The sequence below is a fragment of the Nothobranchius furzeri genome, chromosome 5 (assembly GCF_043380555.1).
Source record: "Nothobranchius furzeri strain GRZ-AD chromosome 5, NfurGRZ-RIMD1, whole genome shotgun sequence".
Classification (NCBI taxonomy): Eukaryota; Metazoa; Chordata; class Actinopteri; order Cyprinodontiformes; family Nothobranchiidae; genus Nothobranchius; species Nothobranchius furzeri.
Window position 1 is genome coordinate 76,853,301 of NC_091745.1, and position 20,094 is coordinate 76,873,394.

The window sequence follows — 20,094 nt, forward strand, 5'->3', positions numbered from 1 at the left end:
GAGAATTGGGACACCCTGTGCACTTGCACCCCTGCTCGAGATTGCACGATTGAAGGATGCAAGTGTAGAAGTGTGAGTATTTGGATTGGGCCTAAGACCCGCTCCTATGTACTTTAGACCAGCTTTTTATGGTTATATGTTATGAAGCCGCCATATTTTTTTTAACAACTGGGCATCATTTAATTAATTTTCAACATTTTGATGGAAGTTTCCAGAGATTAATGGTAAAAAAATAGACATTGTCTCTTTAAATGTCTCCAGGCTGTTGGAGACTGGTGTATTTGTCTAAGTATTGTTATAGTCTAATTTATCTGCAACTTCACTCGGACCCCCATCAAATTTCACACACATCTATCTATCTATCTATCTATCTATCTATCTATCTATCTATCTATCTATCTATCTATCTATCTGTCTGTCTGTCTGTCTGTCTGTCTGTCTGTCTGTCTGTAGGCCTTCTAAGCCAGTAACTAAATGAACAGGTGTAGACTGAAAATTAATATGCTCATATTGTATCATGTAATATTCCATCAGTATTTATTTTAGTAAGTGCATTTCAACAGCAAAAACACAAACAGTGAATCCGGTGTGAGCCCCTTGTCCACGAGCCCAGCTGCTGCCCCTACCCGGAAACATTACAAGGGCCGGAAAGGGCCAATGTTAAGGGAGCACACGTCACTCACTTTTACCCTAAAATATTTCCATCGACCATCCAGTGTTTATCTCGGCCGACAGAATTTCAAGCGGAAGCTCCCTGGCGGAGTGACGGCTCGAAATGAAACGTCGAAGAGGCTGACTGTAGTCGGCGTTGATTTCTGCACCGTTCGCCCAGCTCAGCATCAGTGAAAATGGCTCTGACTAACGCCTGGAAAACAACGCGCAGAAATGGAAGCGGACCGTAGCTAGCTGAGCAGTTAGAAGAAGGCGTGACAGGCCTCATCCATCTGCCACCGTATGCGTAGGTAAACATCTTCCGAATATAGTTTACGCATATGTTTATGCTAGCGCTAGCATCTTAATGTTGTCGTTAGTCGGCACACTTTTAATATTTGCTCTAGGATGAGAGCTAACTAGTTAGCCGCGGTGTGAGTTTTTGTAGAATGCGTGTGGCTTCACATAGCTAAAACACGGCGAGCCAGTGCAAAATCTGATGCTAAAGAGAAGCGCGCAGTCCATGTTTGACTGCTTTTTCCGCCAAATATTAGTCAAAACGGTCTCCGGATGTAGAATCCGTTATTAGCCGCGCCTGAAAACTAATGCTTACCCTGTGTAGCGAGTGGGATGCTGATGGTAATTTTAGCATTTTGTGTCCTTTTCAGGACCGCAGACTTGCAATAAAATGAGAGGCAGACTAATATGCAATAAAATATCTTCCTCATCTGCCAGGGGAGCTGTCTCCCTCCAAGAATTCGGTAAGATGTTTTAAAGGTGAGCAGAAACGCATTTAAAGTGAGTAAATCTTACGCAAACAGCGCACTTTTAGCTTTTAAAAAGAGACATATTGTGATTATTTTAAAAGTCAGTGGTGCACATCGACTGAGTTATGCTTACACTTGGAGCTAATATTCATTTTTATTCGAATGCTAATGTATTTTATTCGGTTTTGGTCGTTGGTTTAGATGATGTAATTCGAGTTAATTGGCCCTTCATAAAGTGAGTCACTCTGGTTAAAAGCACTTTGTATCTGACCCGATGGGGCAAAAAGATAGAGGAATAGGTGAAAACGAGCCTTATAAATAGAAATAAAAACAAAGTAATCTACAGAATTACTCTAGTATGGAGTACTTGTAAAATAACAACTTTTTGTACCGATTAGTCATCCTTTCTATGTCACATTGTGTAATTACCCTCATTATGTCTTCATATCCTTCCCTTTTAAAACATTTTCTATATATTTTTTACCATATATGGTCTAATGCTCATAGTTGGAGTAAAATTGCCTCTGATTGTTAACACACCAACACACAAATAAAGGTAAGACTTCAAAATTTTATTTACTGTCCGGGTTAAAACATATTTAGTTTGATAAAATGGAGGGCAAATAATAAATACAATGTTTTAAAATCTTTGCAGGGTATTAAAATCTTTCACTCTCCTTGAGAATCTTCAGAAATGTTTGTTTATTTATTCGGCAGACGCTTTTATCCAAAGCGACTTACAATTTCTAACCTATAGGGCATGTTGTGATCTGTGGGGGAAACCGGAGTACCCGGAGGAAACCCACGCATGCATGGGAAGAACACGCAACTCCACGCAGAAACGCCGCAGCCTAGTTTCGAACCTGCAACCTTTGTGCTGCGAAGCAACAGTGCTAACCACTGCGCCACCATGCAGCCCAGAAATGTATATAAAATGTGCATACAAAACTTCTTTAAAAGCTTGAATTTGAGCATTATTGTCTAATAGGTCTTCCTTTAACAAAGTAATATTTGTGAATTTTTTTTCCAGTTGTACAGAAGGGATTAAATGTAGGATCAGCTAAATCTAACACATGAGGCTTTTGGATCACTCCATGTATAGTAATGGAATAAATTGGGTCACTAGTTTTCTTAGATATGCGAACCTGTTTTCACACAGACGCCTACAGAGTGAGTTGTACTCGTAGACGAGAAAATGTGATGAGAATTATTTTGTTTTCTATAGGAAATATGAGCCAAATAACCCAAATAATTGACTTCTATACAGCAACATTAGTTGTGTTCCACTCCAGCAGAACCACATCACAGTAGGTTGTGATGCAAGATGCAACCCTGACTTGACGAAATCACTTTTCACTTCAAAAAACAACAACAAACAAGTATGGGGGCACGTTTCGGTGTTGAAGTTTTTTTTTGTCACAGTGTAACTGAAGCTTCTCTGTTTACAGATTTGCCTCCGCTGGAGGAACATTTCATCATAAAATAAAGGCCAGTTTTTTAGCGATTTAAAGATATTTTCTTTTCAAATCATACTTTTCTAGAAACCTTCTATGACTTCTGTCCTCCTTTTTTTTTTGAATTTTGTGTTTTCAGCTTTAGGAAGTTCTTGGCTGAGCACGGATGAGGAATCTTAGGTGAACGAAAAGTGTCAACGCAGTAACTCTCAGAAGAGTCAAGAAGTCATCATTTGAACTGGTTCACAATAAAAACTTTTAAAGTGATTGTGAAGCTATAGGTGGAGCTCACCTACCTCCCAGAAAGACCGTTTTACCCTTTGCTCATATTCTCAAATCAGCCTCCCTCGCTCGTTTTGGAAGTCTAGTGTGGGCAGTGGATGATCAACAGGGTGGCAGCACCAGAAGTAAACATTCTGGAGACATGAACTTTAAGCTGCATTTTGAATAAACTAGTAGCATAGCCTTACCTCTGGGGTAAAGTTAGTCTTTCACCAGTAAGTGGTGGGATTATCGTAGCCGCTCCTAGCGCCGGAGGTTTGGCATCTGCACCCTTATGTGCCAGTGAGTGGGAAATGTTCCAATTTGGAAAATACAATCTGGACATTATAGAGATGTTAAGTGGGCACCAGGCCCACCAGTTCAAAGGCCTTGGTTTAGACCGACAGCTACAGCATCAGCAGCAAGTGCAACTTCACCAGCATCAACTTCAGCAACAGCAGCAGCAGCAAGTTGAGTCTTCTGGAGCTCTTCTGTCTGGACTTGGCTTGGGCCCCCTGCAGGGGTCTAGAGGTAACGCCTTTTCTGATTCTGCCTCCATTTTTGCCAAGATGAGTGCCCCTCCTCCCCCACCTTTACAACAGCAGCCTTCCTCGTCTCAGACCTCTCGTTCAAAGTCAAGCAAGATGAGCAGCGGCAGCTCAAGCCATTCTTCGGGCTACCCACAGTTCCTGCGCTCTTTCCACCCGCCTGAGGCAGCACTAGCACAGGAGCAGTTACACCCAAGTGTAGGCCGCTTTGAGCACTTTACTGGGGGGAGTAGCAGTAGTGGGAGTGCTGGGGGATTAGGAGGATTAGTGACATCAGCACCTCCACCCCCTCCTCTACATCCTGGCCTCTCTGTCCCCCAGGCATCACCTGGCCCCTCTTCCTCTCCTTCCCCATCCACCTCTGTGGCCACCTCTAATAATCCTTCTAGCAGTAGTGCAGTCAGCTCTTTGGGACACCAGTTGGTTGGGGCCCAGTCTGATGCACGGAGCCTTCACCAACAATTTAGTTGCATGTTAGCTGCTAATCAGTATTTTCTTTCTGGGGTGCCTGCTAATGCTAGTTTAGAGCAATTCCTTGTTCAACAGGGAACCCATAACCACTTAGGTATCGGTTTAAGCCAAACAGGTGGGGAGCCGAGTACTAGTCTTGCTCCTCCTCCAGCTTTGCATTCTTCTCATTCACACGGCCACTCCACTCCTCAACCTCAGCAGGCTGCTCAGCAGCCTTCCCAGCAGCAGCAACTTCCACCCCACTCCCTTTCTCATGCCCACTCTCATTCTCATCCTCACCACCCCCTCCATCCAGGTCCCCAGGCATCATCACTGGGTAGCTTTGACTTCCAGGGTATTCCTGTACTTTCATCTAACCAGCTAGCTTCTCTGATGCAGCAGGAAGCAGGTTTACCTCTCCCATTGCCACTTCATTTATCCCTATCTAAGGATGATGGTAAAGGGGAAAGCAGCGGAGGTGGAAGTAGCAACAGTACTAGCGGTAGTAGAAGGAAAAAAGCCATGGCGGGCTATTTGCCACAAAGGAAGTCTGAAAACACTAGTAATACCAGTAGTGGCCACGGTCACGGTAATCCTAGCACCAGTAGTAGTAATGGAGGGCTTGGTCATAGCCAACCTCCAGCTGTAATTGGTAGTGTGGTTGGTATGACCAATATGGGTGGAGACCCATCATCCCTTCTAGTCTCATCATCTTCATCCTCATCAGTAGTGTCTTCTTCCTCCTCCTCTGCACCCTCTTCCACTGCTGCCTCAGTACTGGTTACAATTGATTCTCAGCTTTCTAAATCTGATAACCAGAGCTCAATGCAACCCAACGCAACAGAGTCCGATACAGAACCCGTTTATAGCTGTGGAGATTGTGGCAAAAGCTTCCCTCACCTTTCAAGCCTTCGCAGGCATATGCGCATGCATGAGCCAACCGCAGCAGGTACTAGCAATACAGCCAATACAGCCCCAAACCCCATTTTCATTAAAGCACAGTCTGACCCAAGCCTTCCCCATTCGACCCAAGAAACTCCACAACCCTCTTCAAATTCTTGTCCCAGTCCAGACAAAATATTTCATTGTCCTGATTGTGGCAAAGCCTTTAAGAAAAAAGGGCACCTCCTGCAACATGGTGTTTTACACTCTTCAGCTCGCCCGTATGGCTGCTCCACCTGCTCTCGGGCTTTTAATCGTAGGGAGTCACTGACACGCCATGAGAAGATTCATGAGGAAAAGCCATTTCGATGTCCTGCCTGTGGTCGTGCCTTTCGCGAGAGCACCTCCCTACTCAACCATGCTGCCTCAGGCACCTGTGGCAAGCCAGGTAGGGGACCCAAACAACGGGGCAGCAAGACAGGAACTGATGGTGAGGACAGAGTCGGGGGAGGGAGTGGAGGAGGGGGAACTTATCAGAGCAATAGAGGGGTTCATTTTGGGAAAACTGAGGAAGAAGATGGTGTAATCATTGTGGGTGAAGGAGAACCTAAATCAGGTTTAGGATGTGATGGTCTTTTTCAGTCTGAAAGGGGAGGGAATTCAAATGACAGGGACAGAACAGATGGTAAATACCCAACTGACTACTCTCGGAATCGTTACACAGGCTACCATGATGACCACCGTTCTCAAGGTAATCCATCTCCATGCTACTCTGGTGCCTCCCCTTGTGGAAGTGGGATGGCGGGCCCAGCTCTGAGAAAGGCACCCTTGGCCCCAACACTGCATCCTCACTCACAGAACCACAACCAGCACCATCATCCGCAGCAGCAGCCCCATCTGCCCCTTTCTTCTCTACTGGATGATTCAGAGGATGATGTCACTAGCTCTGTCAATAATGCAATCTCTGCTATAACAGCAGCTAGCAACAGTGGAAATAGAGGGGATGATAGGGGAGACATCATAGGAGGTCTGCTAGGTGGTCTTGGTTTAGGACCTTTGGGCTCACCTTCTTCCACATCTGGGATGGATAAGAATTTCAGAAGTGGTGGAAGCCAGGAGGCTTTGAACAGCAACACACAGAATCCTACAACAAAACCAAAACGTCCTCGCAAACCAAGAGCAAAAAAAGATCCTGCAGCTGGTGGTCAGCCCCCCAAACGCAGGCAATACACCCCCAGATTGGGGCCCAGTGGGCTTCCCCGTACTCACCTTTGCAGTGTGTGTGGGAAGGGATTTGCACGCCGTGAGACCCTTCGCAGACACGACCGCATCCACACTGGAGAAAAGCCTCATCACTGCGCCATATGTGGCAAGTATTTTAGAGAAGCGTTTCATCTCAGCAAGCATCAAACAGTCCACTCCGGGGCAAAGAATTACAAATGCACCATTTGTGGCAAAGAGTTTGGCTACTCCCAGAGTCTCAGGAGGCATAACAAACTCCACCAGAAAGGGGAGCTGGTCGAGGTGCCCACAACACCAGCTCCAGAGAGCCTGAGCAGCTTTAACCCAAATCCTCAATGTAGCATTACACAAGACAGGAGCCAGAACCAAGCACCAAGCACCTCCTCCTACTACCCCTACTCTCAAGACGTAAAGCCTCAAGACAACAATCCTCCGCAACAACCCCCACCCCAATCCCAACCACAGCCTCGACTGTACACCTGTGCTATATGTTGGAAGTCTTACCGTCATCATTTCCAACTCACTGCCCATCACCAGATGGTTCATGAAGGTGGGAGTGACAAGTTTTTTTCTTGCGAGGTGTGCGGAAAGCAGTTTGCCTATGCTAATAGCCTCACTCGACACAGGCAATCTCAGCATGGGATTACCCGTACTGAACAGTCAAACCCGCAAGATGGCAACAGTGGGTCTGGGGAAAACAGAGGTGGGAGTGATGTCAATCAGTCAGCATCTGAAAGTGAGGCTGCTACTAATGCCCTGCTTCAGATGGCTCCATCCACTGACAGCCACGGAGGGCAGGGTCTTAGTGTGGTCACTCATAGCCACCAGCAAGCACCCCCGCAACAACCAGTGGGTTACTCCCCTCTCTTTTATGATGCTGCAACTGCCCAATCCTCTACACCTAATGCCCCGTCCTACTCTCAGCCTCTACCTCCCAACTCTACAATCATGCCCCCACAGCATCCACATTCCCCGGCCGGGGTGAAAGGAGAGCACATTTACCCAGCTGGATCACGTAGCCGCACGCTTCACACCACAGCGCCGTTCCAGCCACTCACGGAACTGCCCTCCACCGAACATCACCATCTGCATCACCACCACCATCATCATCACTCCCACCATCATTCCCTTCATCAGTCAGACACCCAGTCGCACCAACCCTTTGACTGTGACATCCCGTTATCCCACGAGGAAATGAGACGGCACAAGAAGAAAAAAAAAAAGTCCGACAAGAAAGAATGGAAAGAAAGTAAATGTGCTTCCCACGATTTAGTCAAATTTGATGGTGTCAAAAAGAAGAAAAAGATAAGTTGTACAGTTAGAGGGCAGCTGGTTACGAAACAAGGCTCCCTTCGACTGACCATTAGGCGAGGAGGAGGATCAGGTGGTGGTGGGTATAGGCTTGTAAACACTGGTGGAATGAAGGTGCAGATCCTGTCATCTCTCCAAGTCCCCGTGAAACGTTTCGGATGTCCCATATGCCCCAATTCTGTGTTTTCCCGTAAAGCTGGACTGCTGATCCACATGGCGGTTAAACACCCACAGAAAGCCTTGGGCTATCAGGAGCGATTAAGGTGCAATGTGTGTGGGAAGCAGTCTCAAAGGCCTTTGGCAGCCTTCATCCATCGGGCCTCCCATCGTGCCAGAGGGACTTTCTCCTGCCGCCACTGCTCTGCTCGCTTTTGGAATGCTACACTCCTTCACAGGCACAAAGTGTCCTGCCGCCGCAGGGCTAAAAGACCGCAGAGAGGAGACGCTACTAAGATGTGGAAGCTTTCAAAGAGACCTGGAGAAAGACGGACCCACGAGAGTCCTAAGGAGATGCCCTTCTTTCAGGGATCTTACAGATGCTGATCCTGGCCTTTGAAGTGAGCGGCATACAAGAGGGATTCTCTGCTGTAAAACTGAAAAACGAAAGGTTAATAAAGGGACTTGAAAAGGCACCTGCTGCCGTTAGGAAGTTTTGCCTTGTGTTTCTGTTGCATCTACTCTGCTGACTATTAGAATGAGTGTGTTAACAACTACTGTAGGACATATAAAATATCGCCTGAGATTCTTCCAGATTATATTGGAAGGTGTTCAAAGGCGTTTTCAAAGACGTGACTGTTTCCATAGAATTAACCCTTAAGTGCATTGACACTATGCTTGGCTGACACTGTGCGGTTACCTAGACAAGTTTAGTTGAAATGACCTGCTAATGTATCTTCCCCTCTACAACTATAACCCCTGCTACACCTCTTGCTGTATGATAAATGTCTCCGCTGTGTACTTTGTCTTGTTGATGTTCACTTAGAGGCTCTGAGGGTTTTAGTTGTATTATTTTTTTGTAAAGTGCATTTATTAAGAGTAGGGATATGGGGACAAAGACCTTTTGTTGATAGTTTGTCAATGCATGTTTATTCTCTGGTCAAGTTTTTTCCTGAGGTTGTGAGATCACTCCTACAGTACGTGATGGTTTTATTCAGTATACCCCCCCAGGCGTTTGTAGTGTAAACTTGATTTGAAAGTTGCTCTATTATTCCCTAGTGATTTAATCACGTATAAATTAAATGTCAGTTTCTGGTAATTAGCGTTACACGGATCCCTCTCCTGCCAAATGAATTCTACAGAAAAGCCTTGTGTGTGATGTTCAGTTGACCTCCTTTTGTTTGAGATGCTCTTCGCTTTTATACTACAAGCCTAAAACTTGGTGAACTAATTGACTGTAACATATTTATCTCATGTTATTCGTGGGTTCTTTTTAGCAGTACTTATTTCTACCGTACTTCAGTGTGTTGCAGACGAGGACCTACCATGATAGAAATGTAACATTACATGTATTTGTGTGTAACTCAATCAGCCTTCCGTAAACATTTGACTTCTTGCTGAGTTGCAATCTTGTTATCGTCGAGCTTTGTTATTTTTTCTTTCTCCTAAAGAAAAACGAGTTTAAAACGTGTCACTTATTCACACATATAATGTCCATACTCTGTCGTTTTTAAGTTTTCTTCTAAAGAACAATGATAGTTTTAGATTTCTATCACACTATTTACTGAAAGTCAGTAGTTGATTATATTTCAGCAACGAATAAACCATAAGTGTAATAATTTGTTTTCCTTTTGTTTCATTGACCTACAGCACTACAACACCAGCAGTGAGTAAAGCTGAATTTTTAGTTTTGTCTAATTAGGTTGGAGTAAAATGTAAAGTTTTATCACTTTGTGGATTAAATATGATGTAGTAGTAGTAGATACTAATACATTTAGTAAAAAACTACATTATTTTATTGAGAACATGTTCTCTGTTGGCTCCACCAGGTGGCAGTAACGAGCTCAGGGTGGTGGTTTTGGCCTTCTGGGGGTGAGAGGCAGTCACATGGATTTAACTGTGATGGGAGCGAAGAGGCTCAGAGCTGGATGACTGAATTGTGAAGCTGGCTGCTTCTGTTTACAACAGAATTAATGCCGCTGAGTAAACATGTTTAAGAAATGTAGATGAATTGTCTGCAGTGAGACACAAATAGAGAAATAGGTACGGTGGAATAAAACATTTTTTCAATCATACATTTAGATTTTTGCTTTCAAGAAGCCAGACTGCTGCAATCTTTTGTGGTGATTCTTCAGGTTTTATGAAGATTGATTGACGGTTGAGTTTTAATGAATTTTTCTGTCAGATTTTTATTTTTTCAAAAGGCTAATTTTAGTTTTTTAACCCACTTAAAGACATGAGATTACATTATTTTCAAAATCTCTAGCTAATGTCAATAATTTAAAACATGATTAATATAACAACAGTAATAAAATACATAATTAACACTCATGTCCGTCAGTACTTAGATTGTCCACAAGGGGGCAGAAAATGTACAGGATTGAATGGAGCAGGATTTTTAGGAACGTACCAATCCTGTGAAAGAGACAGAGCTCTTAAGAGAGTAACTTGTGTGACAAATAGGATGCATTTGGTTTTAAGATGCTTAATATTTGATTCCTTTTGGCACAAGATTCTTCCAAAGCAGAGTTAAAACATACAAGGCAACTTTATTTGTAGCACAGAGGCAATTCAATGTGCTTTCCAGCAGCAAGAACAGCGAAGTCAGTGTGACAGCATCATTAAAATACACAAACAAATGTAGATTACATTAAATACACAAATTCAGATTAAAGAATTAGATCAAAGGTAAAGGGTGAGCAGTTACAGTGCAGAAGGTGCAGCAAGAGAAATGAAACGATACAGAAGCCAGCTTGAGTTTAGCACCATTAAGTTGGTTATAAAAAATCTATTAGCAGAAAATTTGTCATTGATGTTTGATGGATTTCTGTTTTCTTCTTAGATTTGATGAATACTGTAGGTGTTATATTTTCATTTGAACTTGCCAAGGGCGTGTCCAGGGAGTGGCCTGGGGTAGCACATGTCACCCTTAGAATCTGATTGGCCACTCCAGGTGCCACCCTACCAAGTTCCAGTTTAAATTGACTTTACATTGTCGACAAAAGGCTTGGGTTGTTAGCCCCAAAATAGTGCAGTAGCATGCACCTTTAACACTGTTTACTAGCCCAGGCCTACAGAACATTTCTGTAGTATTAATATTATTTACTATTTTTTCATATATACGTAAATAGTATTTAGAGTCCCACTCAACTCCAGTTGGTGGCAGTAATGCAACAAGAAGTGACTTGCTAACCACCACAAAACTAGAAGACGAAGAGGAAAAAATGGTGATTGTGCAATGTGAAACTCAAAAACTCACTAGAAAGTAAAAAAAAAAACAACTAAATAAACGATTTGTGTAAATAAATAAATAAGCATAACCATTGGTGCCACCCATGCATGAACAAGTGCCCCACATGGGCCACCCCATTTTAAAAGTCCTGGACACGGCTCTGGAACTTGCTCACTTTCCTTTGAATATGGCACAATGCTGGTACAAAGACTGAACTGAATGTTGGTGAAAAAGAAGCCAAAGTCCAAAGAAAAAGATCCTTGGAGAGAAATGTTAATATCACGTACGTAGTTCTTCAGAATTCATTAAATGTTTGCAGAGAAAAGCACGTATGCTACGGGTTATTGACAGATGCAGAAATCTCTTCGCCGCAACAGAAAACGTACAATACAGCAGAATTAAGATGGAAGCAAGAAGATTCGTGTGTATTAGAACTGTGGTTTGCAAACTTTTCACTCAACAGAATACCTGGCATAGATGCAGGGGCGTGTACAGGGAGTGGCCTGGGGTAGCACATGCCACCCTTGGAATCTGATTGGCCACCCCAGGTGCCACCACACTAATTTACCTTTAAATAGGCTTTTTATTGTCCACAAAAGGCTTGGGGGTAAAAAAAAAAAGCATAACCATTGGTGCCACCCATGCACAAAGTTGTGCCTCAACTGGGCCACCCCATTTTAATAGATCTGGACACGCCACTGCATAGATGTGACCTCAAATATTTAAAAGTACAGAACATTATAATGAAATAATGATGCATAATGAGAATGCCTCAAAGTCAATTTAAAACCCATTAATCACTACTGTTATGATTGTTTTCGTAGAATCTAAATATTTCATGTAGCATTGTTTTTAATTTCCTTAGATAAGAATAACCCACCCTCTATGGAGGACCCGAGGCAGCAAAAACAGTTTATGTTGTTCTAGCTGAACTGATGTCTTTCACCCTGGAAACGTCGTGGGCTGCTTTTTAGTCAGATAAGTAAAAATCCTGACAGCTTCATGAACCCAATATTATCAGTAGCCATCATTATAGTTTTGTTCTCCACCCTCCTCTTCATCTGCATGTCACTGAGCTGAGCTTTAGTGCCATGACTTGTCACTAATCTGTTTACATGGACGTGTGCATGTCTAACTCTGCAGAAAAAAAGCTGAGGTGAATTCCTGTGGCGCACTTTGTTTGCATGTGATGTTCAGCCGTGCACCAGACCGACAGCCCTCGCGCTGTCTTGCGTTTCTCCCTGGTCTCACGCGGCAGTGGCATGCACCGGGGAGGGAGGTGGGGAGGGGGACCCACTTTGGGCCAATGGCTGCATCTCGGTGGGAGGAGCCGCGCCGACGCGCGCTCTACGAGGAGCGGAGTCGCGCGCGGACAGGCTCGGGCTCCGCGTGCCTGGCACACGTGAGCGGGAACAGCTATTGTACACCGGGAGGCAACGTGCTAAAGCCTTCCTCTCGCTTGAAAAAAACGGCAGACTCACGTTTTCCGTGGATTACAAGGAAAGTGGAAAAGTCGTGCAGCGGTGCCTGATCAGCACGGACGGAAAACGAGAGGCTCCGCGAGAAGCGAGCAGATTTAACCCTGAATATGAAAGTTTGTTTGATGCATTTGTGAAAATGAAGGTGGGGAAATGAGCCGGTGCTGTGGACGAACACCACCTGAGACACGGTGGCTGCACCTGTACTCAGACGAAAACAAACAGCGTGCCCTCCGCGACGGGGGGGGGTGGGGGGGTGTCTCATTAATAATGAGCGTACCAGGGCCGCGGGCACACCTCCTCGCGCCTCCCCGCGTGTTCCGTGAGGTCTGACGTCACGTGAACTGCCCGTGTCAGTTCCAGCTGAGGAGCTGAGAAGGGGACGCACGGACGTGGACGCCGCGCGGCCCGAACACAAATCCCTGCTCGTGCGCCCGTGACTGCATCCCCCGGATGTTCGCGAAGGAAAAAGTACAGACAGAAAGAGGAAGCGCGCGCCCCGCCACTGACCCGCAGCACCGGACAGGAGCAGCAACGCAAGTTGTCATCGGACCGACGCAGGCGCTGCTCTCACCGCTGATTCTTGTTTCTCGTTATTTGATCTAAACACCGTTTCTCTCCGCTTGTTTTGCGTCACCAGACCTTTGGATCTATTCTTTTCCCAGCTGGACTTCCAAACTCGGAACACTTCCCCACACTCGCGAGTTGTGGCGTTTTCCTACAGTGCTGGCTCTTCGTTGTGATTATGGACAGTTTTCCAGCTCACGCGGTGTGAATATTCCTCATCAAACATTTATCAGCGATGGAATACTTTGATGAAAATATTCCTGCGAGGAAATAAGGAGCAGGAGGACAAGTGAAAGGTAAATGAGCAGATCTACAGGTGTTACCGAGGGGTCATTTTAACCTGATACCTGATACCGAAGCTGGTTTATTCTGCATGGATATTTCTCTAAACAGCTGATCTCTCTTTGTCTCTCACCCCCACCCTCTCTGCACACAAACAGCCACCCAGCGTCCTGTTGGTAGATTCTCTGGTCAGATTGCATCGATCTTTCACGTGCCCCAGGTGTCTTTCTGCAACCCCGCCTCCCTCTGGTCCAGGATGTCCAGGCAGCTCACCCAGCTTCCGACCCCTGACCTCCCAGCTGGAGCGAGCCCACAGTTTGGAAGCTGCACTCAGCCTGCAGGCTCGCTCACAGGGGGGCACGTCAACTCCATGGCTGGTCTGAAGTCCCTCCTGCAGCAGCCCATGAAGGGAGACCAACGTCTGAAGAGCCCGTGTGACACAAAAGGTGAGAAACTTTCTATTCTGATGAGTTAAATGTTACCAATCAAGTAAAAATGTTAAATAGAAATGCTCAAATGCAGCTAAATTATATTTTAGAGGCACAAAAGTTCACACCAAAACCTCATGTGCCAGCGCACATGCTTAGGATGACTCCTGCGTGACCCTAGATGAGAATTCCTCTGGATTATAATCTCTGCTGCGACTAAATTTCAGATTGCAGTGAGTGTTGAGATGGAGTACGTTTCTGCAGCCGAGCATCTTAGTTCTGTCAGACGTAGAAACGCTATTGTGAGATTTGTTCTGGAGTTTACGTGCACGTTATGACAACAAGTTGGTTTTGGCGCTGGCTTCAAGCTGCAGTTGAGCGGCCATCTGGTCCATCTGTGAGCGCGTTTCTGTGATTCTACGGCGGGGAGAGATAAAAAGCAGGATTTTAAAGATGCACCTGCCACTTTCTGGTGATTAAAATATCCCCGAGAACGTTTTGTCTCTTCGCCTTTCAAAGCCGCTAAAGTCGCACCGAAACTTTATTTGTGTTCCGTTCTTTTTCTCCTCTTTCCAGACAAGGACAGATTGGACCTCGATGAGGACTCTTTGGGAGTGTGTCCCTTGAGGAACGGCGGTGGATTAGTCAGCAATAATAGTAGCAATGGCTGTGGAGGAGGAGGAGGTGGCGGCGGTGGTAATGGAGGAAGCTTCAACCAGTTCCTGGGCCCCCTCCTGTGGGATCGCACCCTGCCCGCAGACGGAGGGCTCTTCCAGCTTCAGTACATGGACTTGGAGGAGTTTCTGACCGAGAATGGAATGGGCAGCATGCACAACAACAACAGCTCCAGTTCAGCCCAGATCCCATCCCAGAGCTCCCAGTCAGCCGTTCCCAACCAGAGCTCCCAGTGCCTACCGCCCTCCTCCCCACCCGGGTCTTCATCCTCGTCGCCCTCGTCCTCCTCGTCCCCGTCCCTCATCGGTCTGGAGGTGGCCCAGCCTCAGAGTCTGGCTGGAGGAACCGACTGCCTGCACAGTGAGTTGACCGTCGCGCAAACCGAGACGCAAAATAGCGCCACAGATTCAAATTTAACCCGAAAGTTCCCGGCTGAGGCATGCCCTTATCACCTGGCGGCATTTATCACGAAGGAGAGTTGCTCTGAGTTTACAAGCCGAAGGGAACACAATGTTCTCTACCACAGATGTGAGACCGTCCAACACCAGCTGATCTGAATCAAGGTTATGTGGCGCCTGTTAGGCCCCCCTAGACACGCCTGACCACTATTCTTTGACTCGAAGCACACGACAGTGACTAAGCACATTTCTGGGATGTAAGGTGAAAATGAAGGCAGGACAGTCACACGGCTCAGAACGTAAAGTCAGCCCAACGCCGAAGCGTAGAACTGGTTGCTTGATGTACTTTCCCGTGTGCCGGCGGGGTGCACGGGTAGAAGTTGGTCCAGGTGCTGAGGGAACGAAGCGTCGGAGGAGCCGGCGGCGAGAGTAAACAGAAGGAAAAGGTCTTGAGGTTTTTGATGAGTCAACTTGGGAGCTGCGACTGGAGGTTTACTGTAGCTCGGCACGTGATCCGTGGACTGCAGCGTACAGTGCAATCAGGGCTCCCTCCCAGCCAATGGGTAACGAGCAGCAGGGTCAAAACACTACTAAACGAGCGAAAGGCACAGGGAGTGCAGTGTGCAGAGTGTTTGCAGTTGTGTGTCTTTAATCTCTCCCCTCTTCACACGCCACAGCCACGTGCACGCGTCGGTACACGTGCAGAGGCAGGGAGTACCGGAGTGAAAGAACGAGAGGCAGGGCCAGGAGGAGGAGGGTGGGAGGAGCCCTGGAGGGGAGGAACGGGCAGCAGCAGGAAGAGGTTCCCTCCCCGCTGCTGGACTTCAAACTGTACATATAATCACTAAAGAGTGATGTTTACTGGACTGATATCCAGGGAAGAATTTTACACTTCCAGTTTAAAAAAAATCTCTGGGCTGGTTTATTAAATAAAAGAAGATAGTAGGAAAATAAAAAGTTGTGGTGCCGTACGTGCTCTAAATAATTCCTCAACCTTCGTAGTCCCGTCGCCCCGCCAACATCTGCTTCCTACTGCCTCTGCATCAAACCCTGGGCCCTCTTCTGTAACACGAGCTGCATTTCCCTAAAAAACTCAAATCCTTCAAGAGCAAGTCACCCCCTACCAGAGTGTAATTCCACTCCCACTTCATGTTTGAAAAATGCAACAAATGCTGTTGCCTGGCAGACAGAGAGGGCGGAGCTGCTAACAAATACACACACACAGGCTCACGACAGCATTGTGACATCATAATGTACCAGTTTACATCATAGCATACCTCTTAACCAATAGCGGTGGCAGATTTAAATTCAAATACAGTGCAGAGTTTTTACCTGACAACGGCACAACACTGCCAGTTTTAGGCAGAATATTTAAATTTTAACTAAGATGCACTGAAGTGCCAAATTATTGACGACACGTGTCTGCAGCACGATTAGACACTCGTTTATTTAGTTTATCAGCAAATAAAAGTTTATTTGGGGGTGACTTGCTCTTTCAGCTGCGACTGTCAGAACATGTGAAGGAAAACAAACCCAATCCACGTTGGTTGGATGTCGGGAGACGCGGCGTTTTCTACCAAACTCCAAACCCAGATGGTTTTACAAGCTGATTCCTGGTGCTGGTTGGTTCTGAGCACCAGGACGGCTGCACGCCTGCAGGAAACACTCAAAGCTTCCCGTTTACGGTGCATCGTTATAGTTACGGTTTAAAAGAGTTTGCATTGTGCAGTCTACGAATCAAGAATAGTTTCTAGCTTTGAGCAGCTTAATGCAACAAACTTTAATCCTTTAAAATAAAAACAAACAAACAAACAAGCTTTTACTGAACTGAATATGTTTTTGTTGATTCTTAAAATGCTGTTTGCATTATAATGCTAAAGTCAGGATTTGGGCGCTAAAAGAGCCGTTTTGTAGCCTTTTCTTTGATAAAAGGTCAGAGTAGGAAGAAGTTGTGGCGTTGTCTTTATTTGATTTAATTTCATTATCAGTCCGTTCAGTTAGAGACACAGAAGATGGGTTTGATCTTTGGTTTCAAATGTAAAAACACGAGTAATGTTGTGATTTCTTAGAGCTATTCTGGTTTAATGCTGATTCTAAAAATGCAAAGCTGTTTAGCCTACACCAGAGGTATTTGTTGTGCCCTGATGTGCCAGCCGGTGAGGTTATGATGTGTTTGGAAGTGTCTGACTAGGAAAACTTACCGGAAACCAGCTCAAGGCAGAGGAAGGTTTCCAAGAAAGCAGCTCTCTGCTGCCATCTGGTGGCCTTCGGGAGGCACTTTGTGTGTTTTCATCCATCTGAATTAGATTAATCTAGAATGATGTCACTTTAACTAACAGACTATTCATTCTGTTTTATTTTCAGGGAGTCAGACGAGTATGGACGACTCCTGCGAATCGCCCTCTTCCTCCTCCTCGTCCTCTTGCCCACCATTACTGACGCCCACGGGCAGCGGGCCAGACGGGGTTGGAATGTTTGACATGGACCCCTCGGACATGGCCTTGTCCAGCAACTCCAACGAGCCGAACTTCGACCCCAGAAGGCACTCGTTCAGCGAAGAGGAGCTGAAGCCGCAGCCAATGATCAAAAAAGCCCGGAAGGTCCTGGTGCCCGATAACCTGAAGGTGAGGAGACACGTGAGACATGAAATTACTGCAGTAACCATTCAAATAAAAATCAAAATGATGTGTTTTTAAAAAATTACAAACCCAGTTCATTTTAAATTAAAGTAAATGAGATAAAGCTTAAATTAATTTATAAATTAATCATATTAACTAATTAATCGTTAATGAATTAATCGTTAATCATATAATAAATTAATCAGAAATGGCCGATCTCTTATAATATAATAATCTGTGGTCATAAAAAATGTCAGAAACAAAACTCCAAAAAGAACTATATAATAAACTCATTCTAGAGAAACGGCTGATGTTCTGTTTGTGAGTAACGAGGGATTATTTATTCGTAGGAAGTTTTCAGCAGTTTGTGGACGAGTGTCAAACGTTCAGCCGTGAATAAAAAGCAACACTCAGTAGGTGATGTTGTTATTTCCACCGGCTGTGAGATGTCGGCCGTGCCGTTTGTTTGCAGACTTTATTTTCTCCCAGACGGTAATTTGAGTTCTGACAAAACTCTAAAGATACGGCGTGTAAGAAAAAAAAAAGAACGTCCCACGCTCATTCACAGCCAAACACCCACGCCACATGTAACGGGGAGGAAGTTTGACTCGTCGGTTCTCTTCGTTAAGTTTTTACACAAGTTTTCACGATGAACCATCCAGAAAAGGAAGTAATCAAATGCTGCCTTTGTTTGTTTTTAGGATGAGAAGTACTGGACCAGGAGGTATAAAAACAACGAGGCAGCCAAGCGTTCCCGGGACGCTCGTCGCCTCAAGGAGAACCAGATATCTGTGCGCGCCGCCTTCCTGGAGCGCGAGAACGCCGCCCTCCGACAGGAAGTGGCTGAGATGCGGAAAGAACTGGGCCGTTGCCGCAGCATCCTTAGCAAATACGAGAACCGTCCCGCCGACCAGTGATGGTGGCGCCAAGGAGAATCTGACGGAGGGAAGGCGCATAAGCTGGACTCTGAATTTCTGGTGTTGGATTGATGGACAGAATGAGGTCAAGATGACCACAAAGGACGGAGGCGATTTAAATGATGAATGTATAAGACGAGGAAACAGGTGTGAAGCTCAGGTGTCTTGTTTTGTTGAGATGTCAGCTCTTAAAAGTGATTAACAGAGAGAATAATTTAACAGAGAATAAAACAGACGTGACTTTTAAGAGTTTTGTTATCGGAGAATTGTATATTTTTGTAATACTTCAGAAAAATTTAGAGGGAGAGCAAATCCGCAGAATAATTTTGTATATTTTCTACCTGTTTAGGACACTGAGACGGGGAGCGTTGAGGTGAAAATCGTTTTCTTTTAGATGATTCAGGCCAAGCCGTCAGCCATTGGTGGATATCATTATTTGCGACGGTCGTGGTGCAGCAGCAGGGTCTAGGACGCATGTAACAATTGTAATATAGAGAGCAAACTTATCGTAAAATGCTGTAGTTGAACATTTTGTGGATTTTACTCGAGCACTTCTTTTTTTTGTCACTGGGCATGCTGGATGGAGACGGAACGACAGACACCGTGTAAACAGTTCGGCACGATCCGCATTTATCCTGTGTTCTTTCTTTAAAATATACCAGTTTCAACCGTTATAATCTTCTCCTTTCTCAGCATCATTTGTTCTTTGTTCCTACCATCAAACCGGCTTCTGGTTTTATTTCTGCTCTCTGTCCTAGAGGAACGTTTCTACACTCTAAAAAAGAAGCGTTGAGTTTATTTAACCAAGTTATTTCAGCTTCGACCACAAAACCTGGAGTAGCCTTTCGGTCACATGTACGTTTAGTGCAACAACGTACAGTTTTGTGTGGGACTCTGTTTAACTCATTCGCTGCCAGCGTTTCTCACCGTTTTTACAGTTTTTTTTTAAGAGTGACAGAACGTTGCGCGCTAGGAAGATGTCGACGCCAAAAACAAAGCGGAGACTCACCTCTTACATCAGGAAGAATCCGGGCGTTTCGAGCGTTATCCGTTCTTTCATAATCCGTTGTTGAATTGTGATCGGCAGAAGCGTTTCCGGTTCGCGCCTCACTTTTATTTACAGGAACGGCCCAAAACGACCTCCTAACACGTGGATGTTCTGCTTCCTGATCACGTTATGTGCGACGTACGCGGATGAAGATCGGCTTTAGAGCTGAGATGTTTGTTCTCACGGTGCGGGGGCTCGTCCGACGCCCACACAGTAAAAACACGCCAATGTTAAGCAGCTAGGTGTAGTGGAACCAGTTGACAACCTGGTGAAGTAAATTCAACGATTCAGTTTTTACAGTGCAGTCCACTCTGGTGTTTTCATGCCGGTGAACGCCTGTTGTCAGGCTGTTCTACTCCTCTGCATCCTCTTATGTTTCTACCCCCCCCTCCACCCACACACACACACACAGTTATGTGCTGACTCCTCCCATACGAGTGTTTAACTGTGTTGTCTGATATAGGTAGTAACCCCCTTCAGTGAGACGCACTTTGTTACTTTATTGTATGAAATGAACACTTTATTAGCATTCTGATTATTTTTGTTTGTTTTCTTGGGGGGGGGGGGGGGGGGGATGTACATTGATTGTCTTCCTGTGTTTTTATGTTATTTCAGGAGATGGGTCCAGTTCCCCCATTGAGTGGAATGGTGTTAATTTCTCAGATTTCTGGGAGGAATAAAAAAAGCCAAATTTTTCCTGTTTTATCCACCAACTTTGTTGATATTTAC

At 45.3% G+C, this 20,094-nt stretch overlaps 2 protein-coding genes and 1 long non-coding RNA gene across 4 annotated transcripts; all 3 read left to right on the forward strand.

The window, feature by feature from the left end:
* The first annotated feature begins 746 nt into the window (after window positions 1-746).
* On the forward strand, window positions 747-3,175 carry LOC107379563 (uncharacterized). Of its 2 annotated transcripts, none has more exons than XR_011520555.1 (4): window positions 747-962; window positions 1,320-1,412; window positions 2,867-2,906; window positions 3,012-3,175. It is a non-coding gene; the product is annotated as an uncharacterized lncRNA (long non-coding RNA). The 2 variants fall into 2 exon arrangements; XR_011520556.1 differs by having other exon boundaries at window positions 1,320-1,428; window positions 3,012-3,161.
* Window positions 3,176-3,230: 55 nt separating this feature from the next.
* si:dkeyp-69b9.6 (uncharacterized) lies at window positions 3,231-8,215 on the forward strand. Its single transcript, XM_054741354.2, has one exon. It carries the CDS (start codon window positions 3,448-3,450, stop codon window positions 8,107-8,109), a length of 4,662 nt encoding a protein of 1,553 aa, XP_054597329.2. The 5' UTR covers window positions 3,231-3,447; the 3' UTR covers window positions 8,110-8,215.
* A 4,848-nt stretch (window positions 8,216-13,063) lies between these two features.
* dbpb (D site albumin promoter binding protein b) lies at window positions 13,064-18,994 on the forward strand. Its single transcript, XM_015950359.3, has 5 exons — window positions 13,064-13,295; window positions 13,440-13,727; window positions 14,286-14,744; window positions 17,147-17,406; window positions 18,102-18,994. Exons 2-5 carry the CDS (start codon window positions 13,538-13,540, stop codon window positions 18,315-18,317), a joined length of 1,125 nt encoding a protein of 374 aa, XP_015805845.1. The 5' UTR covers window positions 13,064-13,295; window positions 13,440-13,537; the 3' UTR covers window positions 18,318-18,994.
* The last annotated feature ends 1,100 nt before the right edge of the window (window positions 18,995-20,094 follow it).

What these genes read in the sequence shown, in the direction of transcription:
- dbpb (XM_015950359.3), top strand. Translation starts at nt 13,538, where the DNA reads ATGTCCAGGCAGCTCACCCAGCTTCCGACCCCTGACCTCCCAGCTGGA. An exon ending in AGGAACCGACTGCCTGCACA is followed by an intron (nt 14,745 to 17,146) that starts GTGAGTTGACCG and finishes TTTTATTTTCAG; the next exon opens with GGAGTCAGACGAGTATGGAC. An exon ending in TGGTGCCCGATAACCTGAAG is followed by an intron (nt 17,407 to 18,101) that starts GTGAGGAGACAC and finishes GTTTGTTTTTAG; the next exon opens with GATGAGAAGTACTGGACCAG.
- si:dkeyp-69b9.6 (XM_054741354.2), top strand. Translation starts at nt 3,448, where the DNA reads ATGTTCCAATTTGGAAAATACAATCTGGACATTATAGAGATGTTAAGT.